The following is a 27246-nucleotide window of genomic DNA, read 5'->3' on the forward strand; positions in this document are numbered from 1 at the left end:
ATAGGCTCTTTTTTACGTACTAGAGCACGTCCGCACATGCGCACTCTTCAAAAACGGTGCTTTAAATCTCTTGACAAACTAAAAGACATTAATGACATTTGTATGTATTCTAAATAAAAGATATAGGTTGTACTGAATGTCAGCGTGCTTATTTTGCTCAAGATAAGGATTTATTAAAGGATTAGTTCACCCAAAAATGAAAATTCTGTCATTAATTACTCACCCTCATGTCGTTCGACACCCGTCAGACCTCCGTTCATATTCGGAACACAAATGAAGATATTTTTGTTGAAAGCTGATGGCTGAGAAAGGCTTCAGATAGGCCTCCATTGGCATTCAGTACATTTACACTCCCAAGACTCATAAAAGGCACTTAAAACGTCGTTACAAAGTCCATCTCACCACAGTGACTCTACAATAATTTTACGATGCGACGACAATAGTTTTTGTGCGCAAAAAAAAAATCTAAATAACACGTTTATCCAACTTGTTCTTGTCTTCCGTGTGTGCCTCCACGACGCATGCGCGAGAATATGACGCAGATCCGGCGTTCGGACACATGACCCAGAAGCGATTTGTTTAAGAGCAGAGGAAGACGCGCGTGTCTAAGCTGTTGGATTCTACATTGATCGTGCTTTAGGTCTCGGCGTAGTGCTCAAAATCGGGCTAAAGTGTGCATTTCATGCATTCCCGAACGCCGGATCTGCGTCATATTCTCGCGCATGCGTCGTAGAGGCACACACGGAAGACAAGAATAAGTTGGATAAAGGCGTTATTTTGATTTTTTTTTGCGCACAAAAACTATTGTCGTCGCATCGTAAAATTATTGTAGAGTCACTGTGGTGAGATTTTGTAACGACGTTTTAAGTGCCTTTTATGGGTCTTGGGAGTGTAAATGTACTGAATGCCAATGGAGGCCTGTCTGAAGCCTTTCTCAGCCATCAGCTTTACACTAAAATATCTTCATTTGTGTTCCGAATATGAACGGAGGTCTTACGGATGTCCAACGACATGAGGGTGAGTAATTAATGACAGAATTTTCATTTTTGGGTGAACTAACCCTTTAAGTCCACATGTCATGCAAACAAGAAACTATGCTTCTAACCACATGTCGAGAGCTGTCGTTGCAACCACACAAGTTTGCGACGCTGTTTGCGAACGTTCGTTCGAACGACGGTTTCGGGAAACACTGACTGGTTGAACTATGTTGATAACGACGGAACTTGCGACCATAGTTGGCAAACGATGCTTTTGGGAAACGCACCCCTGTTCAGTTAACGATACTCATCTTCTCTTCTCCACCAAGTAACAGAGAAATTTAATTTATGATCCATATTGTCCGTTTTTTAAATTGTATTATTACTTTATGTATATACATACCTGGTCACAAAAAAAATTTAAACTGTCCCTTGATTTTATATAATTTTTGCCTTTTAACATTCTAAAGGTCTCACATACTGTCCATTTTTGTTAATGTTGGCCTTCATAAGCATAATTGTTTTTATAAACAAATAGAAGAGACACATTGTAACTGTAAAGATACTAATATACTAATACTAACAAAAATAAACTATTAATAAAAAGGTTATTTATAACACCTTTAAGGTCCACTTATTGTAAAAAAAACTGAAGAACCATAATTTGTTACTGTTCAGAAAATTTTTTCTTAAGAGTGTACTTCTGTCACTGGATTATGTGTGTGAAATTAAAAGGTGGAATATCAAAGTTGCAAAACCCAAGCTGTTTACGTGCATGCATATTACGTACTTTAGTAAATATAATAATAATAATTAGCTGAATACATAGTAGATTTATTATAATTTTATTTCACAAAGATTTAACAGGCTATATACAGCATGATTTATTCCTGTGTTTCTTAGCTTGAGTGTTTTTCTTTTAACAAAGGGATTCCAAAAGCAATAGCCTGCCATAACTTTTTACTCAATTTTTTTTATTATTATTTCTGTCCAATGTTTAAAATTAGACGTGCACTGGAAGGTATTTCAAAAACCCATAACTGCAAGCAAGTGAAACTTAAAAACAGTCAATAAAAACATGATAAGAGAAATCGCTGGCACTGTACAAATAAACAAACTAAATACAGAGCTGGAAGAGAAAAACTTGGAAATTCCTTCAAAATGTGGAGTAAATTTAACCAGCTTGAGTAGTTAACATAGTAGCAGCAAACATATTAACAATACCTCATGGTTTTGTCACAGACCTGTCTTTGTCCTTCATATCTACTAGGCATAAGCATGAGCTGTCAGTTTTAATCAAGTATCATAAGATCATCACTGAGTTTTTCTGAAAAATTATTTAATCCTACAAAATCTAATTCACAGATATAAACAACACAACAGGGAATTACTACAGCCATTTCATCTAAAAAAGCATCTTGACAAAAATCTTTGGTCCATTCGTGGAAAACCCATCAAATCGGTATAATCTAAAAACCAAGAAATATTTATTTAGAAAAATCCTTCACATGGGTCAATATTTCTAAGGAAAAACTATTTAAAAAGGTTATTATGTACTGTAAAAAAATGTTTTCTCAGGTAACCAAAAATTCACTAAATTAACTGTTTTTATTAAAGGAACACGCCACTATTTTTGAAAATAGGCTCATTTTCCAACTCCCCTAGAGTTAAACAGTTGAGTTTTCCCGTTGCCGAATCCATTCAGCCGATCTCCGGGTCTGGCGGTAGCACTTTTAGCATAGCTTAGCATAGATCATTGAATCTGATTAGACCGTTAGCATCTCGCTCAAATGACCCAAGAGTTTTGATATTTTTCCTATTTAAAACTGGACTCTTCTGTAGTTACATCGTGTACTGAAAATAGTCCCCAGCACGCTCTCTGTGCAAGCAGGTTGTCACGTTGGTTATGTTGACGGAAGTTAGCCTATTTTCAGGCGCTGCGTAATACCATTACGCCTATGATTCCTAGCCATATCGGCCTAGAAAATCGCAACTTTTAATTTTCCGTTGGTCTTAGTACACGATGTAACTACAGAAGAGTCAAGTTTTAAAGAGGAAAAATTGGTAATTTGGTCATTTTTGAGCAAGATGCTAATGGTCTAATCAGATTCAATGATCTATGCTAAGCTATGCTAAAAGTGCTACCGCCAGACCCGGAGATCGGCTGAATGGATTCCAAAACAGTAAAACTCAACTGTTGAACTCTAGGGAGTTGGAAAATGAGCCTATTTTCAAAAATAGGTGCGTGTTCTTTTGAAGTAAAATAAATGATTTAATGTTACAGAATAAAACTGTTATACCAATGAATGTAATTTTGAAGGAATAGTTCACCCAAAAATAAAAATTCTGTCATCTTTTACTCGCCCTCAAGTTGTATACATCACAACACAAAGGAAGGTATTTGGAAATGTTTGTAACCAAGCAGATCTCGGCCCCCATTGACTACCATAGTATTTTTCCCCCTACTAATTTCCTACCAATTAACTTCCTTTGTGTTCAGCAGAAGAAATAAACTCATACAGGTTTGGAACAACTTGAGGGCGAGTAAATGATGACAGAATTTTCATTTTTGGGTGAACTATCCCTTTAAGGAATCAGGTAGAAATAGTTCTTTAAATGAACTAATAGGCTACATGTTAACTGGGAAGTACAAACAAGATTTTTCATTGTTTAAAATTAATGATGACAACTTGTAACGTGTCCATGCTGTGTTATTTTTACATAAATATTTTTTTTATAGGTTTTTGTTTTCTTTTGTTACCTTACAAATTGAAGTCAGCAACCTGTCTATATTTTACACACGTGCTGCTGATGCGTTGCTGTTAAGCAGTTTCGATACAGGAGAAGGAACAGCTGTAGATGTTTGTGCAGGTGCTCAGTGATTCTCGGTGTCAGAAGAGCCCTGGCGGTCGGGGAAGACGTGAAGCTGGGGATGTTCAATGCCATTGTTGTGGAGATCTTCTTGCTTCTGCAAACCGTGAAGTTTATTCACCAATTCTGTGATAAAGACCTGGTGAAGATGAGGAGGAGAAGCACATCATCATAAGCAATAAGGTATGAGAGACTGAGCTGTATCATGAATAAGTCACAACAGAAGGGCGTTGTTAGCCATGACTTATTCACCATACAGCACTAGCCTCGAGTACCACACAATAATATTAAAGCCAAAAAATATGTATCAATGCAACTTTCATGAAGTAAAATCATTAAAAGCCTTCCCTCCCCTGGAAAAAATAGTCCTGACCATGAACAGCCACAGAAGTTACATTATTACGCCAAATGTATTGCTCATTGTTACAGTGCCCTCCACTATTATTGGCATCTATGGTAAATTTGGCTGTGAAAATAAATCTGTATTGTTTATCCTTTAGATCTTTCATTCATAAAAAAAGAATAAATAAAAAAATTCACAAAATTCTAACCTTTCATTGAAGTGAAATCTCATTATGGAATAAATGCCTTTCTCCAATGCATGCTGGCCACAAATATTGGCACCCCTAGAAATTCTTATGAGTAAAATATCTCTGAAGTATATTCCCATTCATATTTACGTTTGTTTATCACACCAGGGTGACTAGGAGCATGACACTGTCCAGCTATGACTATCCACAGGAGTGTTAGTATGAGGAAACACAAAGGCCAAATTCCCGTAATCATTCATCACAATGAGTAAAACCAAAGAATATAGTTCTGATGTGCAGCAAAAAATGGTTGAGCTTCACAAAATAGAAAGTGGCTGCATCAAGCCTCCTGTATGATAGCTGTATAATGCACAGTTCAAACTAACTGTATGTAATGTGTGTAAGGCTCCAATAAAATAATGAGATAATTCTTCCCTCAAGAAAAATTGGCTCTGTCTATATAGACTACACAACATTCTAATACTGTAATTTCTAATGTAGCTTATGTTGTAAATAAAAACATATTTCCGTTTTTATTTTTAATTATCAATGTCCCTGGTTCAATAAGGTGCTCTTGTAAGAAAGTAGCAATGGCTGGGACAGACTTTCACCTTTAAAAAGACGCAGTCAAATCTTGTTTACGTGAAATAAGTCTGCTCCTGAGCAGGTTTGGGCTTACGGACTTGTTGCTATGACAGCAACTCAAGAATGAGATTCGAAGAACCTAACAATCCCGGGTCATGCCAAATCCATAAAATTGAGTAATCCATGTATGAAGAACGGGTTACTGAAAACTGTAAAAGTATTGACTTGTCAATATCAACTTTGTCAATAGGGGGCAGCAGAGGATAGTGTTGTAGTACAGACGTGAATGTTTGGCTGTTTTTTTTATTTTTATTGAAACAACAGTAGGGGAATACAAAGACATTTGAATATATAAAACAAATCAAATGTATCTTATGTTACAAATCAATCATGTTTCTATTACATTAAGTATCCTTTTCAACAGCTTAGATGTCTTAACAGCTTTTCGATTGTTCTGTATTGATGTTAGGGAGTCAAAAAATCTTCAAATCAGTGGAAAATAGTCTACCATTTGGTACAGTCGATATACATTTTGCTTTATGTATATGATATTTCCCTAATAGAATAAGAAGTTTAATTATATTATCCATTTCCAATAAACCAGTATCACAATCCATAAACAATACCATCACATCAGTTATGTTTGGCTGGTTAGTATATCCTAGTCAGTCCCTGCTGGTAGTTGTGTAACTACATCATTTGCCAGCAAAAAGCATCAAATACTGCATTATATTGTGTTTTGCTAGTGGCAGGTTATTTAATCTCTTCCCGTTATCTTATCAAAACATGTTTTGTGTTATTGGATTTTGTGTTATGGGATAAAGAGTTTTGTCTATTCATCAACACTGTATAAGTCACTGCAGAGGCTTATTTTGTTCAATAAAACATTAAAACTATGTGCAGAAAACGACAGCACAGCTCTGTTTAATTCCCATTGTGTGATCGAATGAAAACATATGAATAGCTTACGTCTGTGTTGTTACTGCAGGTATGAAGGATGTCCTGTAAAAAAAACAGAAAGATTTGATAAAAAGCGTGACACGAATCTCTTCCCTGGTGAAAATTAATTTCCATAGAAGTCCAGGATGGTTTATGCTGGTTTGATTCAGCTCCTGCTGGTTAAAGGAATATACTCATGCCGTTCAAAAACCCTATGGCTTTCTATCTTATGTGGAACACAAAATCAAAAAGATGGAAGAATTGGCATATATAAGTAGTTCATAATAACATTTTGGGTGAACCGTTCCTTTTAAGCTAGTTAAAATACACCACATGCTTGTGACAAGAAACTGATCTTGTCTTGATCAGTATTTTCAGAGAGCATACCTTAAGCTTCTCTATCCTTTCTTCATCACTCTGTAGATCTAGGAGCTCGTCAATGTTCACTTCCTCTGGCATATCGTCTTCCTGTGAGGAGAGGAAGACAAGTCGCATTTAAAGGCTGATGAATGTTCGGCATGAGAATCCGGTCTGATATTTGCATTCAATTTTTCAGTTTGAACCAATGCGCAACAAATGTCAGACAGGCTGAATGAAAATCAAATTCCACACTCATTAGTGGCACTTATGGAAATTATGAAATATCCCGGTTACTCTCGTACACAAAGTGCTGTGCAACTTTCCATTTCTGACAACCGCTTGTCACGTTGGGAAAGTCAAACAGTATATAAGACATTTATTCATCAGACATTCATTTAGCAGACACTTTTATCCAAAGCGGCTTACAATTGAGAGCCGGTTCCGAATTCTTCCCCTCATATCCACTGTCACAAAACAAGTCGTAGGATGCGTCTCAATCAGGTCCCTAGGTCCTGAATCATAATATCGTGTGCACGAATTCAGATATACTGATTCACAATCTAGGCATTTATTCAGGCACCCTGGATCACTACACATTGGGACACTGATAATAACGTCCCTTCTGGTATTTATGAACAACAGCAGAACTGATATATTTCTGACATTTATTTTTTTATGTTATTTAAAGGTGTATTTATGAGGATCTATTAACAGAAATGCAATATAATATACATAACTATGTTTTCAGTGGTGTTGTTACATTCCATGTGTGTTTCGTATTGTTTCGTTTCCCTTTCTCTTTTATCTTTCTTTCTGTTTAAGAAGTTATTCTTAGGTTGGAATCATCGGACTAACATGGCTGTCCACTATAGCGTCACCACGCTTAATGACGTAATGAGTGACGTCCGACCAATCCGCTGGCATGTTAAAAGGCCCCATTTGTAATGAATTGTAATGAACGCGTGCAGGTGTGTGTGTTATGGAAGGCCAACAGGGCCAAAACGTGTGAAACTGACGCGTGTTTGTACGTCAGTTTCACACATGTTGGCCCTGTTGGCCTTCCATAGTGTGTGTGTGTGTGTGATTGACGTGCCACGCGCTGATGTTCAGAGACAAACGCGGCATGTTAACCACTCAGCAATGTTTTGAGCCCTCTTGCTTAATTGTCCATTGTCGTTTATTTTATGTCTACACAAAAGACAGCTTTGCTGGTTGATCTTGTAAGTTTTGTCTGTAATCACGGTAGATAGCTTTTCAATGTTAGTTAGTTAAAGAGTAATCGCCCTCAATTGTATTTTGCTTACTGTAGTCAGTGTAGTTTATTTAAGGCGTCGTATACGCTGAGGATTTCGGTTTTGTTTCTGCACTTTTCTTTGTTAGGTAGTTTAAAGGTCTGGGTTAATAATCATTGGGTTTTGATTATTTCATTGATTTGGGCGACCCTCTTGCTTTCATTGTTTTTGGTTTTCCTTTCATATTTTCATGTTTTGTAAATTCCTTTACACTTCCTTTAATAAATGAACTAAACGTTAGCTGTACTTCATTTGTTGGTTGTTTCTGTTACCTGCACACACCGCAACTCACGTAAATGTTGCGTCATCATCCCTTTTACATCTTTAAGCACGCAACAGGTGTATAAAGACTTTACATAATGTAAGGTTATGTTTTTATTACACTGTAAAAAAAAAAATCAGGTCTCCAATTGAAAATTTTCTAGTGAGCCATCACATCTAAAATTTTCAGTTGAACAAATTGAATTTCTTGAATTTTAATTTAATTAAATTGCATCAATTCACAGAAATTCAATTTGGCCAACTGAAAAATTTAGATGTGATTACTCACTAGAAAATTTTCAATTGGAGACCTGAATTTTTTTTACAGTGTACCTTAGATTGAGCCATTTCTACATACACCGCGGGTCCCCTTATATTGAAATCGCAGTAACTGTTTCTACAGTGGCCCTAAACGGACAAACTGCTCTACTACTAGATCGCTAGCTACTCTCTGCTGTCTCAGACGACGACATTTTGTCCTGTGTTGGCCACCGTAGCTTCTCTATGTGCTTCGAAAGGGAGGGGTGAGCGGCGCGGTGGTTGCAATTCACAACCTCACCACTAGATGCCGCTAAAATTGACACAGTGCACCTTTAAAGCACATTATGATAAATAGTTTGATTGCTAGATATACCTGCAACATGTCAACTGTAAGTTAAATGTTAGCTAGTGTAACTGTCGTAGGCCAGTAAGAGCTGTGCGTGTAAATCTCACTCTCCTGATCTCAAGAGGCGCTGTAGAAGCTGCGGTCTTGCCAGAGACCACGGTTCAAATCCCACTCAGGGCGGGTTGAGTAAGCCTGGTGACATTTGGTGTCGTTGACCCGGATGGGAGTGAGGTTTAGGGGGGTGAGTGTAACTGTCGTAGGCCAGTAAGAGCTGTGTGTGTAAACCTCACTCTCCTGATCTCAAGAGGCACTCTAGCGACTGATGCTAGCGGCTGCTACCTAGTAAAAAAATAAAAAATTCTGCCATAATTTACTCACTGTGAAGTTGTTCCAAACCTGTATGAGTTTCTTTGTTCTGCTGAACACAAAGGAAGATATTTGGAAGAATGTTTATAACCAAGTAGATCCCATTGACTACTATAGTATTTTTGTTCCTATGGTAGTCAATGGAGGCAGAGATCTGTTTGGTTACAAACATTCTTCCAAATATTATCTAAATATCTTCTTAAGAAATGTATACAAGTTTGGAACAACTTGAGGTTGAGTAAATGATGAGGGAAGGGAATGATTTAAGGGAACATAGTGAGCAAAGATGAGAAGTAAATTTTTAAGAAGCAAACATTTCAGTGCTCTGGAAGGATTTTACATTTGAGACAGATCGTAAAATGGCCGACTCCCTAAGTTTTATGTAACAGCAGTGTCGCTGGGCATGTGACCAAAAGTGCAAATCGAATTGGTTGGCCTGTTTTTTCTAGCCTGGCTCCGCCCTCCTACGTACTTTTCTCCTACCGCTCAATTTTCATTTTCCTTCAGTTCTCCGTCTGGGACTGCGGTATAGGCTTAGGTTTTCTCCGAACAAATTTTTACCGGTCCAATCAGCGAACAGAGGGAGTGGCTGAGAATGATGACGTTGATGTCGTGCGCTAGTTTGAGTTGTAGTTCAGTAATGGCGGCGGAGAAAAGATGCGAGCGAAGCCATTCATTCCATTGTGGCATCGCTAAAGCCGGAGCAAGAACAATCTTTGCTGAGTTTTTTTGGTGGCCATGATGTTGTGTCCCGGGAAAAGTTTGATTTTCCAGCTCGCTCCGTTAGTGGTGAAGAAGTTGGCTGAATCCCGGTAATTGTTTCTCGTACGGTCGGAAGGTATTGTCATCATTTACAGGGGCTAGTCAGTGATTTTATTGCTGTCCATCTCCCACAACACGCGTATAAATCCCCGGCCGAATTACCTACTGGTTTTGACAAACACCAAGGTCGTGTGGTCATTTAATAGCCGTCCGAATCCACATCTCTGAGTTTTCAAGAATATATAGCTTCAAAATGTACTGTTTATATCCTTTTTGACCACTGCAGAGCACCGTGCGGTTGCGCTTCACTGTAATTTAAATGCATTTCTTTAAATGCTGGCAAGTATTTTCAAGAGCAATATATTTCAAAAAATAAAAGCAAGAAAAGCACGTAAACATTTGAATTGGGCCGTTATTTACGGCAGCATTTATTCTTATCACACCAAGCATATGATATTTTATTTACAGTATACAATCATGTTACGGACCACGTGAGCAACGCGTTCCCGATCACAAAACTCCCCTTCACCGTGAATAAATCACAATCCGAATGCATGAGGTTTTATCACGGAGGCGGCTGCACATTTATTTTTACGGACTTCCATGTGAGAAATAAAGGCGACATACGCCACGACCAAACGTTAGCGATGGGTTATGACAGATCCAGAGTGGCTCTTGGCAGATCCAATAGTTTTAAACTTCAACAGAGTACCCGCTTTCAAGGAAGTTAACGCTTGTCAATGGAGAGGGGCCAGACTCTATGTACAAATGAAATGTACGAGAGTCTGGTAGGACCAGGCTACGTTTTTTCATAGTGCGATGCAAAAGACAACACCTTTCAGTAAAAAAACCAAAACCAAATTGTCGCATTGATGGCATACAAATGTCCGTGCAGAATTCTGCTCGTCCATTGTCCACTGTCAATTGTGTATCAATGCGTGAAGCACCGCATTTCCTTGAATCTGATGTTAAATCCACATGGGGAAATATTTCAGCTCATGTGTCCCTCACGTTCCTATTGACTAAAGGGGTGGTCACACTATACTTTTCATTCCTTTGACTTCCATTCATACGTATGCAAATGCTGCTGGAGACTGGAAGCACACGCTCATGCGAAGACGTTTCATATTTCGGCGCATTCCAAAGTTCAGGTTTGGTGAACTTTGGTGAACCTCAAAATAAATTAAAAGTCTGAAATTGTATACTCCCTTGAGTAGGTACTTATTTTGAATATTTAGTGCTAAAAACGTATGTTCTATATAGTATGAATGTAATCCGGATGTACTACGTTCGCCATGCTGTCATTATCATGTAACCTACCAGAGTCAGTTACGTCGCTTCGCTGCCATTCACAAATCCTCTCCTGTGGCCTCGTGGGATAGTAAAGTGTCCATTGTATGCACACTTCAGAATCTTGCCAGAAGTAGTAGGTAATACGGGTACGTTTTGCCTACTCTTTTATGAGTACTGTGAATTCGGAAATACTACACTTGTCACATACTATTTTTTGCCTACTATATAGTAGGGAAGTATGCGATTTCGGACGCAGCCAAACCTTAAAACCTTAAAAAAAAGTGGAGTAGAGTGTATATTTTTACATTTTGGATTTGTTATTATTTGTTAAATGTTGAATTTATGTTTTTAAGAAAAGAGTGTGACGTCTTATCACAACCGTTGCAGTGTCTGAAGAACTTTCGTGTGCTCACCCAGCAAGCAATAGCCGTCATTTCACTGCGTCGGTTAACTCTAGACCTGATCTAGTCCGGCTATGAGTAACCCACTTCTAGCCAACATAACCTTGAATTTGTTTACATAATGTTTTTGCCTAAATATCTTGCGAGATGTGTGAAATTCTATCATGTAAGCAAAGTCAACAGTGATTACAAGGTGTTTGGTTTCATTTCTTTGACAAGTTCATGTTCTAGATGACTAGTCTATTCTTGGGCTGTTCAATTTTCACTGACAGCTCAAATTTAGCTTTGTTTTAGCCTAGACGCCCGGGCTTTGTTTGGATGGCTATTAGACGTCTTTTAAATGCAAAATTGCTTCATGGGCAAAGTCTAGGGTGACCACTTAATTTGCACTAAGAATTTCGCTGTAAAAATGTAATGGTAACTGCACCTTTGAAATGTTTATCGGACCAAATTTTTGCACCAAAATTTTGTCTTGGTGTGAACAGGCCTTTACATTTAAACATCACTTTCCATGTTTCTAATTTTTAGTTCTCAATCTTTATCTCCTTGTTCAAACGATCTACTATTAAAAAAGAATCATGAAAAAGTGCACTAAAATCGGAATGCACCATTAATGTATAAAATAATAAAGAGCATTTGCAATTAGACTTAATACAAGGCTGAATAAAAGTAAACTCACAATTGCTCTTGTAAAGGGAACAATTGCATTAGATGTGCACATTCAGATGCATTCTCACTTGACTGCCAACCATTTAAATTGCTAAGCCATCCCTAAACGTTAAAGTCATACTAAATGAGAACTGTGATGAAATCAGACGGTGGCATTGGCATAACATGCAGGTCATTAAGCCTTAAAGAGCTAAAAATCTAAGTATTGTCTCTCGTTCTACTCAGCAGCTGTCAATCTAGGCCAGACAGCTGTCACTTAGCACTAATCTATTGTGTGGGAATAAACAAGCCTCCTCAAATACACATAAAACAAACTACTCATTCACAATACTCAGTGTCAAAATTCTTGCATTGAGAGATATAATTCATATCTAATTAATGGCTGAATTTCTGCATTGACTTTAAAGCGTTAACTGCGGCGGAAAAATAGTTTTCTCTATAGTAAATGGGATAGCTGAAAACATGCAATCTATTATTTATGGTGTGTACCATTGTGTTTCGAGAATGATTTAATCTTCACTTCCGTTTCTTTGTGGCTTGGCGCATTAAAAAAAAAAATAGGCCAAGGGCAATTTTCAGATACTTTCAGTAAATCATTTACCAAAGCCAAACCAGCTTGAAACCTGCCACCCACCTAATGAAAACAAGAAAATGTGGTGATTTGATGCAATTTCTCTAAAAATCAATTTGGCATGTTTGTGACAGAAGTAGGAATGTGTGGTCAATGAACGAAACATTTAGACGTATTTGAACAATGTGAACTGGATCAAGTGATTCATTGAAAAGATCACATGGATCACTTTTATGATATGTTTATAGTGCTTTAGGATCATTTTTACAATTATAAAATAATTCTGGTTAAAAAATCACGCAGGTTTGTATGCAAGCCACAGAATAAAAAATATAAAAGGTAACTGCGCCTTTTTATCTCACAATTATGACTTTTTTTCCTGCAATTGCAAGTTTATATCTGATATAAACTCGCAATTGTGTGTTATAAAGTCAGAATTGCATGATATAAAGTTGAAATTGTGTTATAAAAAGTCAGAATTGTTTGATATAAAGTTGAAATTGTGTGTTATAAAGTCAGAATTGTTTGATATAAAGTCACAATTGTGTTATAAACTCAGAATTGCATGATATAAAGTCACAATTGTGTGTTATAAAGTCAGAATTGCATGATATAAAGTTGAAATTGTGTTATAAAATCAGAATTGTTTGATATAAAGTCACAATTATGTGTTATAAAGTCAGAATTGTTTGATATAAAGTCACAATTGTGTGTTATAAAGTCAGAATTGCATGATATAAAGTCACAATTGTGTGTTATAAAGTCAGAATTGTTTGATATAAAGTCAGAATTGTGTTAAAGTCAGAATTGTTTTAAAGTCAGAATTGTGTGTTATAAAGTTGCAATTGTTATAAAGTCAGAATTCTATGATATAAAGTCGCAATTGTGTGTTATAAAGTCAGAATTGCGTGATATAAAGTCACAATTATGTGTTATAAAGTCAGAATTGTGTTATAAAGTCAGAATTGCATGATATAAAGTTGCAATTGTGTTATAAAGTCAGAATTCTATGATATAAAGTCGCAATTGTGTGTTATAAAGTCAGAATTGTGTGATATAAAGTTGCAATTGTGCGTTATAAAGTCAGAATTGCATGATATTAAGTTGCAATTGTGTGTTATAAAGTCAGAATTGTTTGATATAGTCACAATTGTGTGTTATAAAGTCAGATTTGTGTGATATAAAGTTGCAATTGTGTTATAAAGTCAGAATTATATGATATAAAGTTGCAATTGTGTGTTATAAAGTCAGAATTGTATGAAATAAAGTTGAAATTGTGTGTTATAAAGTCAGAATTGTATGACATAAAGTTGAAATTGTGTGTTATAAAGTCAGAAATACATGATATAAAGTTGCAATTGTGTGTTATAAAGTCAGAATTGTATGAAATAAAGTTGAAATTGTGTGTTATAAAGTCAGAATTGTATGACATAAAGTTGAAATTGTGTGTTATAAAGTCAGAAATACATGATATAAAGTCGTAATTGTGTTATAAAGTCAGAATTGTTAGATGTAATCTCGCAATTGTGAAATAAAAAGTCGGAATTAGCTTTATTCAGTGGCGGAAACAAGCTTCCATAGGTTTGAAACGACATAAGGGTGAATAAATAGAGAATATTAAAAAACAAAAATAAATTCAAATTAAAGAGACATCGGGCCCCATCATACACCATACAGGTGCGACACAAGTGTTTTTTGCTAGTTTCAGCCCGACACAGTTATCATTTTCATGTCCTGCGCAACATTGTTTAAATAGCAAATGCATTTGTGCCCATTTTTGTGCCCATGGTCTGAAAGCGAGGTGTGTTCAGGCGCATTGTTGGCGCGTTGCTATTTTGCGGCAACTGAAAACGACTGCGCCATTGACCAGTATTTATTGTGTCATTTAAAGGACGCATTAGTAATATGTGCCTATAGGCGGATGCACAACGCGCGTACACCCTGCTTATTACACACACAGGGACGCGCAGCAGCACACAAACATTTTTAAATATTAAAAATAAAAGGATTCCTCTCTGGAGAAGCGTTCAGTCTTTCCGCTTGCTAATTCCGCCATGTGAATAGCGAATCCGCCATGGTGCAAGCACAACCATTTAAAGGGAATGGGAGATGAGACTCCGATTGGTTTACTGCACGTTACGCCCAAAACACACCCATGACTCATTAAGAGACAAGGTACAACCCTTTTATACCATGCGCCGGCCCTTTTTCCCGTCGTTAAACTAGCAAAAGTGGATTGGGATCATGCGCTCAGATTGTTAAAATAGAGCCCATGGTGTGACCAAAACTAAATCACAACAGTATGTGGTGGGATTCAGTCTAAACTTACCAACTTAACAACACCAAGGATTGTAACTATGTTACTTCTATTACCAAAGCACCAAATCACCACCAGTGTAGTGTACACACACACAACAGGTTAAGAGCTGGTCATGCAAGCCAGTGCATTTCCTGATAAGGTTACGGATAACTACAGGGAACAGGGTTGGCGTGGGAGAACTTTCAAAATCCTGAAACTAACACCAGCGTCGAAAGGTCAATCAGAGTAAGATCCAAGCTGAAAGCCCTACCAGGGCATCGGTGACCTTTCTTTTAACTCCAAATGCCACTGAAATGCTGTGAAACAAACACAACCCCTCACACGGCGAACGTACAGAGGAATCCTCCAGTAAATTCACGTTTGTGCCTTCAACTGAAAAGTTTTGCACAATCAACTGAAAATGGGAAATGAGTGTAGCAAATATTATTTAGACATTAATTCTACACAATTTATCAAAAATGTTATTGAAAATGCATTTATATGTGTTCTATTTTCATTAGTCATACAGCCTGTGGCTCTTCAACATATTTTGGCTTGTCTCTGTAGTAACTCCCCAAAAAACTCCAAACATTTCCTTCTTACAAAACATGAGTTCTTCACCTTGTACTGCAAGCATGAGTGCTGAGTCAATCACTCCAACTGGTTTAGCATCACCCGACGCCCCTGGGCTGTGATTCAGCCTCTATTAATTCCAGGCCAGTAGCTAATGTGTAAGAGCGTTTTTTTTCTACCTGCTGTCTTTGAGATGGGCTGTTTTTCTTCTTCTGAGTTTCCATGCCTTACTAACAGCTGTGACCCTAATTGAAATGCCCAATCTCCTGTGTATTTAGGATGTAAGCCTGTAAGAATGTGACTAAATCAATATTTCCAAACATTTAGAAAAGAATGTGGCCAGTCCATTTTCAACAACTAGTCTGACAAGTGAGGCAAAATGCATCGCTGGTGTTTTCTAAGGCACACATGATCATTATTATTGCTCAATCGTAGAGCTAGGGATTTTAACCAACCCACATATATTACACTTCGCCATTATAAAATATAATGTATTTACAAAAAATAACAAACGGAATAAAGAAATTCACATGTACACACAGCACCTTTGGCACCCATTACAGCCTCAAGTCTTTTTGAGTATGATGCTACAAGCTTGGCACACTTATTTTTGGTCAGTTTCTCCCATTCCTCATTGCAGGACCTCTCTGGCTCCATTGGGTTGGATGGGGAGCGTCAGTGCACAGCCATTTTCAGATCTCTCCAGAGATTTTCAATCAGGTTCAAGTCTGGGCTCTGGCTGGGCCACTCAAGGACATTCACAGAGTTGTCCTGTAGCCACTGCTTTGTTATCTTAGCTGTGTGCTTAGGGTCGTTGTGCTGTTGGAAGATGAACCTTCACCCCAGTCTGAGGTCCAGAGTGCTCTAGAGCAGGTTTTCATCAAAGATGTCTCTGTACATTGCTGCATTCATATTTCCCACGATCCTGACTAGTCTCACAGTTCCTGCCGCTGAAAAACATCCCCACAGCATGATGCTGCCACCACCATGCTTCACTGTAGGGACGGTATTGGCCAGGTGATGAGCGGTGCCTGGTTTCCTCCAGACATGAGACTTGCCATTCAGGCCAAAGAGTTCAATCTTTGCCAAACGCGATCATCAATGTCTTTATAGACCTTGCTTTGTGCAAAATGTCTTGGTATTCCGAAGCATTAAGAGTCCCTTTTACTGGAACAAAGGGGCCAAGCCCAAACCCTGAAAAACAACCCACACCATAATCCCCCCTCCACCTAACTTTACACTTGGCACAATGCAGTCAGGCAAGTACCGTTCTCCTGGCAACCGCCAAACCCAGACTCATCCATCGGATTGCCAGACAGAGAAGCGTGATTTGTCACTCCAGAGAACACGTCTCCACTGCTCTAGAGTCCAGTAACGGCGTGCTTTACACCACTGCATCCCACACTGCATTGCACTTGGTGATGTAAGGCTTGGATGAGCTGCTCGGCCATGGAAACCCATTCCATGAAGCTCTCTACACTGTTCTTGAGCTAATCTAGAGATATAGAGATGGGGAGTAGAGATGGTGGTCCAGTGGGTTAAACCACTTAACTGACATGCAGAAGGTTGCTGGTTCGATCCCAGCGGTCACCACCAGTGTGTCCTTGAGCAAGGCACTTTACTCCACGTTGCTCCAGGGGGATTGTCCCTGTAATTAGTGCACTATAAGTCGCTTTGGATAAAAGCGTCTGCCAAATGCATAAATGTAAATGTAATCTGAAGGTCTGTAGCTATTGACTCTGCAGAAAGTTGGTGACTTCTGTGTGCCTCAGCATGCGCTGACCCCACTCTGTGATTTTACGCCGCCTACCACTTTGTGGCTGAGTTGCTGTTGTTCCCAATAGGTTTCACTTTGTTATAATACCACTAACAGTTGACCGTGGAATATTTAGTAGTGAAGAAATTTCCGGAATGGACTAATTGCACAGGTGGCGACCTATCACGATACCACGCTTGAATTCACTGAGCTCCTGAGAGCGACCCATTCTTTCACAAATGTTTGTAGAAGCGTCTGCATGCTTAAGTGCTTGATTTTATACACCTGTGGCCGTGGAAGTGACTGGAACACCTGAATTCAATGATTTGGAGGGGTGTCCCAATGCTTTTGGGAATATAGTGTGTATTTTAATGGTCGTGAAGCAAGTTACATTTCAAATGTAGTACCTACTCAGACAGTACGCGATTTTGGGTGAAAGATGACACTTAAGTAACTGCATAGCAAGACTCTGGCAACCACCCACAACACTATAGCATTGTGGCAGACACCTAGCAATCGAAATCTATTTTTAAAAATTACAAATTTTTTCATCACTTCAAATAATACGGCATTCAGTAATCTTAACTACTATGGACAATCTCAGCGCTAGCATTTCAGCGCCTCTCATGTCAGATATCCCTCTGCATCCAGCCAGAGTAAAATGTCAGATCGTTTGTGCATCATCTGTCCTTAGGACTCCATAAACTGTGATGTAATACGCTGTTCCCCATTAAAGGCAAAAGTGCATGTGAGAGCAACATGGACTGTCATGACTTTGTCTGACTAATTACATTATACGTGCCTTTGATGGGATTCTTAACATTTATTTAAAAGAAAATACACAAGAAAATAATTTTTCACAAGAAACGTTTTTAAAAAAAATATTTGTACATACAGAATAAATGATTAACCGCAGGCTTGTGGTTATTAGTGACCTCTTTAATAGCTGACCATATTAGGAACAAGAACACAGCTGTGGGTCAACTCTGAAATGTAATGTTGTTTATAAACATTCTAAATGCGGATTTCAGCTTGATGTCTTACATCTGCTGTTTTGCTCTTTGCTCCTTGTGATGCTGACACTGTATAAGCACTCTGATAAAATCCACCCAGGTGCATTCATTTTCTGACCCTCATTCCCACGGCCATCTATGTGGATGCCAGCAGCCATATCACCCTGTAGCCCAAGACTGGTTTCCCACTGAAGTCAAGCAGGGCCGAGCCTGGTCAGTACCTGGATGGGAGACCTCCAGGGAAAACTAGGTAGCTGCTGGAAGAGGTGTTAGTGAGGCCAGCACCCTGTGGTCTGTGTGGGTCCTGACGCCCCAGTATAGTGACGGGGACACTATACTGTAACAAGCACCGTCCTTCGGATGAGACGTAAAACCGAGGTCCTGACTCTCTGTGGTCATTAAAAATCCCAGGATGTCCTTTCGGAAAAAGAGTAGGGGTGTAACCCCGGCATCCTGGCCAAAATTGCCCATTGGCGTCTGTCCAACATGGCCCCTAATCATCCCCATATACTGATTGGCTTCATCACTCGATCTCCTCTCCACCAATAGGCTGGTGTGAGGTGGGCGTTCTGGCGCAATATGGCTGCCGTCGCATCATCCAGGTGGATGCTGCACATTGGTAGTGGTTGAGGAGATTCTCACCTTCCATGTAAAGCGCTTTGAGTGCCCAGAAAAGCGCTATATAAATGTAACAAATGATGTTAGTTTGACATGTTGCACCTACCTGTGCATTGTTGGAGACCATGTACACCCTTTCATGGAAACGGTATTCCTTGGTGGCTGCGGGATAATGCGCCCTGCAAAAATGGTTCGGGAATGGTTTGAGGAGCACGAGTTTGAGGTGTTGACTTGGCCTCCAAATTCCCCAGATCTCAATCCAATCGGGCATCTGTGGGATGTGCTGAACAAACAAGTCCGATCCATGGAGGCCCCACCTCGCAACTTCCAGGACTTAAAGGATCTGCTGCTAACATCTTGGTGCCAGATACCACGACGGGTCAGGGCTGTTTTGGCAGCAAAAGGAGGACCAACAGAACACAATATTATATTATATCATAATGTTATGCCTGATCGGTGTACATGAGAAGCGTTTTCTCATTCCTTTTAAAAGTTGATGAGCCTGTTTATTTAGCTACCTCAACCATGCATGATTATATTACAGAACACTTCTGCGCTTTTTTTTCCATAAGTTCATCAGAAAAGACTTGCCTTTATTATTTTAGGTCTCAACCATTTTAGGACCACTGCTGTTAACCATTACTAATGGGATTTGTCACATCTGTAGCACAAAGTTTTGTGCCTGTTTTAAACCATGCTTGATGACATGGAATAAAAGATGAACCAGCCTCTGGACTACAAACAGACACGCATCTGACCACCACAGGCTTTTTTATTAAGCTTTGATAGAGCTGTGGGTTAATGGTCCCGCTTAATATGCCCCGTACATGGACCAATTGTTAGCTGGTAGTCGTTTTGCGGGATATGGGGGTTGAGGATAGTTGCAGGAGGGCTTTCTTTGTGTGATACAGTGACATATGGGGTCTTCATTTCCACAGACCCCCATCCCCCTCGCTCATAAGAAACACCCCATGAGACAAATATACCATCAATCAATCCCAAGACCATAAGAGCAGGACATCGCCGGGCCTGCTGCCGACAGGAAATGAAGGGGGGGATCTGATTACACCCTGAGTGGGGGCTGTTTCGTTTTAGCACCAACATCACTAAAAGATGACTGCTGAGATTCATCCTGTCATTGTGTGATATTTTGCCATAATATGAGTGTGTCCAGTGGCTGGACAACTCAACCGCACATACAAAGAGGATAAACAACATTATAGTGTTGATAATTCAAGACTATCCTAATGTTTGCAGGTGAAAAGACATACTGAGATGTTTTTTTTTTCATATTTAAAAAACGAATTATTAAAAATGAAGTGAAAATCAAAAGCTCAATTTTATATCGACACTGTAAAAAATTATTTAGTAACACCACAATAAGGGTCCATTAACTAACAATGAGAAACACATTTGTTAAAGTATTTCTCAATCTCTTGTTAACATTAATTGTTAGATCATGTTAGCTCAGGTCCAATAATATTACAACTTTTGATATTAATCCTGAAATTAACATTTACTAAATGCTTTAGAAGTATTTTTCGTTAATATTTCATTAACTAATGTTAACAATAAAACCTTATATTAAAATGTTACCAATGATATTTTAAATTCGGAATAAAACAAGATTATTGGAGTACGTTTTACAAGAAATACTATTTCAGTCTTGAAAATTCATTAAATGTATCACTTGCAATTACTTTGTGAAATATACTAGCAATTTCCGAGTGAAACATCGTTTCAAAGTAAATCCTACACCAATTTTTTCTGTGTATGATTTAAAGTTGACAGTGCAAAAGCAGCTACATTGAGAAAATATTTCGAGATTCAAATATACTACTTTAATTAGTAGCAGACAAATCTGGAAATATATTATACAGTTTGTGAAAACCACTAGTTATAGCTGTTGAAGCTAAAAGTGTTTCAACACCCCTTGGCCTCCCCTAGAACATTTCATAATCGTGGCAGGACGCCAGGTACGTTCCTCTGTCAGAGCCTAAGCATCTCTCTCCTCACATCCACCATCACAAAGCCCAGTGACTGTGAATGTTTACCGTTTTCCAGACGCCTGTTGGCATCCCAGAGCTCTCCATGTAAGGCAGCATGCGCGACAACAAGTTTTGACCGCATCTTAAGCGTTTAAGATCAGATCTTGCTCATGGGAACTGGAGACTTGGAGAAAAAAATTCCCCACATCCTAAAATACCCTAAGACACAGGAATGTGAACTAATTGGATATAAATTGTTAGCATTTCTGCATATCAGGCATATTTACTGGTCTTTTTTTCAAGCCTCAGATAAGTAGCCTGATGTGACTATGTGTGCTACATAAACAATCCGCTGAGTCAAATTATTAAAACCATTCGGAGATGCAAATATCATGTCAAAGTGTGAGGTAAAAATCTTCACAACTTACTTTTGTGGTCTTAAATAAAGGTTTGCCTTCATTTTGGGTTTATTCAGGGGCCGTTCACTACACGTTTTCAACTAAAAACTGAAAACTTTTTATGCTTTTTGGCCGTTCATTTACACGACAATGATGTTTCGGGGGCCTGAAAGTGGTTTCAAACGATATAGTTATCATCTAGGTAAATACAAAAGCGCAAATTTGTCAAAATGGTGACGCCATGCGCATGCTCAGTCTATAGGTGCTTGGTAGTCTTCAGACTGACGGCAGAAGGTTTCATTGGCCAAGGACAGCCCAAGAGGACGTTTGACTGACATGTCATGTATCCATGTGTCCATGTAACCAGTCACAGTTCGTTTTGTTGACCGGCTGCATCTTTAAATGATTCATTCAAGAACGCTGAGCAAATTTACTTCAACAGTGGGGTCGCGAACTTCACATAATTTTGAAATTCCAGCGTTTAGTTGATCCTGGTAAGCGCTCATTGTCACAGTTGTAAACATGACGTCGTTCTTCTTCCACGGGGGACATTTGTTTCCAGGCGGACCGTAAAGAACACAACACACACGTCTCGTGGACATCCTGTAGAATTCAACCAATCAGATGACGACTTCGAAACTCCTGAAGTGTTTCCGGATAAGTGTGCCATGTGCATCAGACGTCCGTGACGTCTGAGGCTGAGACTAGGTGCTAGGGGTGTTGAAATTAATCCACGTCCGCATCGACGCAGTAATAGACCATAATCGATTATAGCCTACTGACGTCTCTGACATCATTCGTTACATATGCGCTTCTCGCGCCAGCGTAAAATGGCGGATTTAGGCGAAACACAAAAGCGAGTAATAAAAAATGCACCCACTGTTTTAACATTTACAGCGTGTGAGCATGTGCGTGCGAGCAGTGTTGGGAAGGTTATTTTGGAAATGTAATAGTTTACAGATTACAAGTTACCCTATTTAAAATGTAATAAGTTGTATAAGTATTTCAATTACTTTATTAAAGTAATGCAAGTGATCACATTTGATTACTTTTCTAATTTCCCGCACTGGAACGCATTTATCACTCGCCATGGTGGCCACTCTCAGACAGATTGTAACCTAAAGCTTTGTAGATTGATGTAATTGGCAGACGTGGTGCGCTGCTAATTCAAACGAGAGCCAATCAAAAGCATCAGAATAGCATCGCTTTACTAAACGGCCTTTACATGGCAGGAGGCATCGTGCACATCAAAAACAGCCAAAGCAACAAATGAATATTATTCAACATATCCTAGCTTTTTACAGAAAATATTGTAAAAATGTGTTATATTTCTTTGTAATCATTAACATTTTCATAAGTAACTGTAATTTAATGACATTTTTTCTCAGTAACTGTAACTGATTACAGTCACATTTATTTTGTAATTAAATTACGTAATGTAGTTACATGTAACTAGTTACTCCCCAACACTGTGTGCAAGTGTGTGCGTGAAAGGCATGAGACCAGTGACACCCCAAGCTTTTCTGTCCAAAGTAGCATCGCCAACTACTGGCTTGGCGTGCATAATACAGTGTTTTTAATTGTTTTCGAGGATCCATGTGAACGGGATAATTTTGACAACATTGTCGTCTTTTACGTGAAAAACAAAGAAGAAACTTTTCCATTTTTAGTACACCGTTGTAATGTGAACGTACCCTTAGAAAGATAATTTAACGGTGATATTTCTAGTACCGTATTGTTCCAAATAATGTTTTTTTTCTTAGAAATGCATCTGAACCCCCAGCCACCCCCCCCCCCCCCCCCCCCAAAAAAAAAAAAAAAAACAGGTTTGCCTTATATGCAGGGTCTATACTTTTACATACACCCGCAACAAAATTCATATAAAATGAGTGCGGCAAGTAATATGATGTGTCAGAGTGTAATGTTAGAAGTTCACGAGCGCAAAAAGACTTAAAAACGCTAACAGTCAAAAAAAAGAGTACCGTCTTAGAGCCACTGTGATGTTCGCGTGCCTCGCTGACGGGACCAAACTTCCCACGTACGTAAGATGGTACCCAAATTAAGATTTCAGTTCTACTGTTAATGAAATGTTGGTAGGCTACATGGTTTTCACTATGAGTTGGATAACCTAATTGGGCTGCAGGTTATTTTTATGGTATGCCAAAAAGTGTTTATTCTTTAAAAGTGATCATTGGTACATTTGACCACTATTTACCAAACTTTCTGTACAAAAATTTCAATAAGAAAATTATTTTCAAATAAAAGCATTTTTTTTTATAAAATACAAAATTTGCTCCTCAAAAAGCTTTTTCCCAGAAGGTTTTTTATTTTTTTATTCATAAACATATTGAACATCAACAGAATTTTTTCCCCAGAAGGTACATCTTGAAAATACCCTTATAATCAGGGTATTAATTTTCTGACTGATAAACCTTACAAAATAAGATAGTTATTTAAAAAGAATATAGAGTTCACATTCTGTAAGGATGTCATTTTGAAAAATACTGGAATTTTATCGAATCTATCTATCTATCTATCTATCTATCTATCTATCTATCTATCTATCTATCTATCTATCTATCTATCTATCTATCTATCTATCTATCTATCTAAGAGGGCTGGGGACACAGAATCCTCATGGAGAAAGAAGAAAAGAGAAAATACAATTTAAATAATAATATAAAAGTAATTTAATTTGTGGAGAACAAAGACTATAATAACACATAGTAAAAGTTGTATCAGCTCGTCAGTGTTTACACACATATATTCATGAGGGACACAAAAGGCAGTCGTTTAGTGGAATGACACAAGGAAAGGTTCACGCCCTTCATGAATAAACGTGCGACATAATCACTGATTGGCACATGCAAAGGGACTCGATCAAACGATATTTCGAAACTTTCTTGCGTAATTGAGAATCCTTTTCATATTTTACCATCAGACAATTTACATTTAATTATGGATTCAAATGTTGTGAGTGACACCTGCTTCACTATTGAGACGCGTAGCCTATAAGTGCACATTTACACGTGGAAAGTGATGATTTTAAATCTACCTCCCACTGATGGAAAACTTACATTACTAAATATGCTTGCATTTTACCCAATACATTATTACACCAATTTTACCGACAGCGTAGACTAATAATCGGCAGTCAAGAACAGATTTATCAGTAACGCCTTTTGCTTCTCATTAAATATTCACAGAAATGATTTGAAAATCTTTATACTCAATTTGTCTTTCATTCCATATATATTTTATTTCACTCGTATATTATTAATCGTTGTTACAAGAGGACTCACCCTTCCCAAATACAGCTCGTCAAGTCCACAATCTATCCACTTTTCCACATCCAGGCGCCTCTGGAGTTCCTTTCTGTTATATTTGACGGTGACTCGTGCTTGTCTCTTCTGCACGCTCAGTCCAGCTTCCCGGCTGGTACCTCGGCTCGGTGAGTGGATCTTATTGTTGTAACGCTTCCCCACCCGATTCGCAGCCATCTCCAGAGTGACCCTCTGGATGGACACTTGCATACAAATAATTGATCAAGAGTCTGGCGGAGTAGGTGCGCTCCTCCGACACCTCCGGAGTGCGCGGGCGCGCAGGGTCCTAGCGCTGCTGGGTTACTGCCTCACTCTCGCTTTCACTCTCGGGGTCTGGCGACCACAGTGAGCCCGCAAGGAGGTGCTACTGCTACAGTGTTACAATAGGGGAAAGCGCGTATAAAACAAACAAACAAAAAGTTTATATTTGTGTCGTAAATGTATTTGTCCAAAAACAACGTAATAATGGCTATTTAAGGCACAATATGTAATATTTTAGATGTTATATATAGGACAATGTTATATATTTAGTTGACTTGTGTACTTACATTATCCCAAACATTTACAACAATGTTTAAATCTAAAGACATCAGCTATTTTAACCAGTGTTAAGGCCAATTTATACTTCTGCGTCGAGTGCACGCAGAGGGTACGGCGTACCCTACGCATAGACGCGTTGGATACGCCGTACCCTACGCCATAGCCTGACGCGCACCTCTCCAAAAATGTAACAACGCGTCAATTCTACGCGGACCGCAAGCGCTGTGATTGGTCTGCCAGAACCCTTCCCTCAGGTCAATAAATAAATAAAAAATCTGCGATAGGAGTGTGTGTGTGTGTGTCCAGAAATTGGATGATAGTTCCTTACGTCTGCTATAACACACTATTTTGCAGTCCAGTGATTCTTTATGGTAGTAAATAAATACATAGATCCGCTGAATATAGTTTATTTATTTTCTCATTAAAACCAAAGATGTTAATCAGTAATTGTATATCAAGAACAGGGACACATTAGGGTATATTTCGTGAATGAAGTCTCCGCAACAACAATCGCTTGCTGAGCCACCGCTGCTGAAAACAGCGGCCACGACCTCCGCATGGTTTCACAAATGCATTCCAGCGCCAGATCGCCTTATTTAACTTTACTAATCAACTAGATGCTTAATTTGTATTAGATACAACAACTCAAGCTGCAAGAAAAGCCGCTCTCTCACTGCTGCTGATATTCCGACATGAATGTACAGATTCTACACATCAAGCTGCTTCTTCTTCGGCTGTTGTCTTGATTACACCAACATGCCCGAGGACACTGCCTTCTGGTGTCTGCATGTGGAATTGCACATTGACGCAGACAACAGCGCAGAAGTATAAATGCTCACGACGGCGTCGGCTACGCGCGTAGCCTACGGCGTACACTCGACGCAGAAGTATAAATGGGCCTTTAGTGTCATAAGAAATCGAGTCCCCCTCCCCCAGGAATCGGGTCTCCTTTAGGACAACGATTGATCCCATTGGTTCAACAGACTTTTAATGGGTAGTATTTTTAATGCCTGATAACCCACAAAATGATGTTATTATAATGACCATTAATGTATTTTAAATGACATGGTTCATATATAACTGAAGCTATAGGATAGCATTTCTCATTCTTACTGTTTTTTTTAGGTAGCTTACATACTGGACATTTAACACGAATGTAGTAGGTTCAAATGTGTGGTATAAGCTAAGCTGGTAGGCTAATCGGGCACATGTATACCATATGTACCCGATCATGTACCCGATTAGCCTGCTAGCTTAGCTTATACCACACATATACAGCTTATATCACACAAGCTAAGCTAGCAGGCTAATCGGGTACATGTATAGCCTACTATATACATGTACCCGATTAGCCTGCTAGCTTAGCTTATACCACACATTTGAACTTACTACATTCGTGTTAAATGTCCAAATATTTCAGTTATTATAATAACTATGTAATAGTATTATTATTCGTGTCATTTTTCGTATTGTTATTATTATTAACGCCATCTAATGAAAGAATTTACATTATATTAGGTATGCCACGGTATATAGTATTTTCTATGTATTATTTACATTCTACATTTTATTACGTATATTACAATGCAATGATGTATTATAAATATTATTATGTTTATCAAGTTTAAGAACTTGTTTTTTGCTTCCAACATAGTTCCCAATTACATGTTTCAAATGAATGACGTTTGTGTGTACTTTTGATCAGGCATTACCACCTGGGTCCTAAAGGACACAAGTCCCAGGGGACTCGATTTCTCATGACAATCGTCTGTGTCATTGCGTTGCGACGCCATATCCGAACTACCTTTGATTTTACTTTCGTAGAAACCATGGAAACACCAAAGATGCTTAAATATATTATGTGTTTTATTGCACAGGTTATCAGACGTCTTGTTTCATACCACTGTATTTTAATAAATCTTTAATACACTTGCTCATCTGAACATGATTCCTGCTTCCGTTGGATTCCTTTCCATCGGCTGTGGAGGTCTGTGGTCAAGACTACAACTCCCATGATTCCGCGCTCATTCACGGCATCATCAAGCTACGCCTTTGTTTTGAATAAGCGACCTCTAGCGGCGAAACTTACATATTGTGCCTATAATGCATGCTATTGATGATATAATGGCTTCAACATTTATAGTTTTCCTGAAACAAATGTTCATAAATAGAGAAAACATATTTGCATTTGTTTAAGAGAAAATTACAATTTATTTTGATTTTGATCTAAGATATATTTTAAGACAAGGACATA

At 38.5% G+C, this 27246-nt stretch overlaps 1 protein-coding gene across 2 annotated transcripts; it reads right to left on the reverse strand.

The window, feature by feature from the left end:
- Window positions 1-1807: 1807 nt before the first annotated feature.
- On the reverse strand, window positions 1808-24787 carry ppp1r14ab (protein phosphatase 1, regulatory (inhibitor) subunit 14Ab). Of its 2 annotated transcripts, none has more exons than XM_079822642.1 (5): window positions 24432-24787; window positions 6290-6370; window positions 5933-5965; window positions 3203-3987; window positions 1808-2604 (listed from the first exon to the last, which is right to left on the reverse strand). In XM_079822642.1, the coding sequence occupies exons 1-4, from the start codon at window positions 24660-24662 to the stop codon at window positions 3853-3855; spliced, it is 480 nt and encodes a 159-aa protein (XP_079678768.1). In that variant the 5' UTR covers window positions 24663-24787; the 3' UTR covers window positions 1808-2604; window positions 3203-3852. The 2 variants fall into 2 exon arrangements, with proteins under 2 accessions (XP_079678768.1, XP_079678767.1); XM_079822641.1 differs by having other exon boundaries at window positions 1808-2446; window positions 3739-3987; window positions 24432-24780.
- Window positions 24788-27246: the final 2459 nt, after the last annotated feature.

The sequence above is a fragment of the Gobio gobio genome (genome assembly GCF_949357685.1).
Source record: "Gobio gobio genome assembly, chromosome: 8".
In the NCBI taxonomy this organism is placed as follows: Eukaryota; Metazoa; Chordata; class Actinopteri; order Cypriniformes; family Gobionidae; genus Gobio; species Gobio gobio.

What these genes read in the sequence shown, in the direction of transcription:
- ppp1r14ab (XM_079822642.1), bottom strand. Translation starts at nt 24,662, where the DNA reads ATGCAAGTGTCCATCCAGAGGGTCACTCTGGAGATGGCTGCGAATCGG. An exon ending in ACGAGCTGTATTTGGGAAGG is followed by an intron (nt 6,371 to 24,431) that starts GTGAGTCCTCTT and finishes CTCTCCTCACAG; the next exon opens with GAAGACGATATGCCAGAGGA. An exon ending in AAAGGATAGAGAAGCTTAAG is followed by an intron (nt 5,966 to 6,289) that starts GTATGCTCTCTG and finishes TTTTTTTTACAG; the next exon opens with GACATCCTTCATACCTGCAG.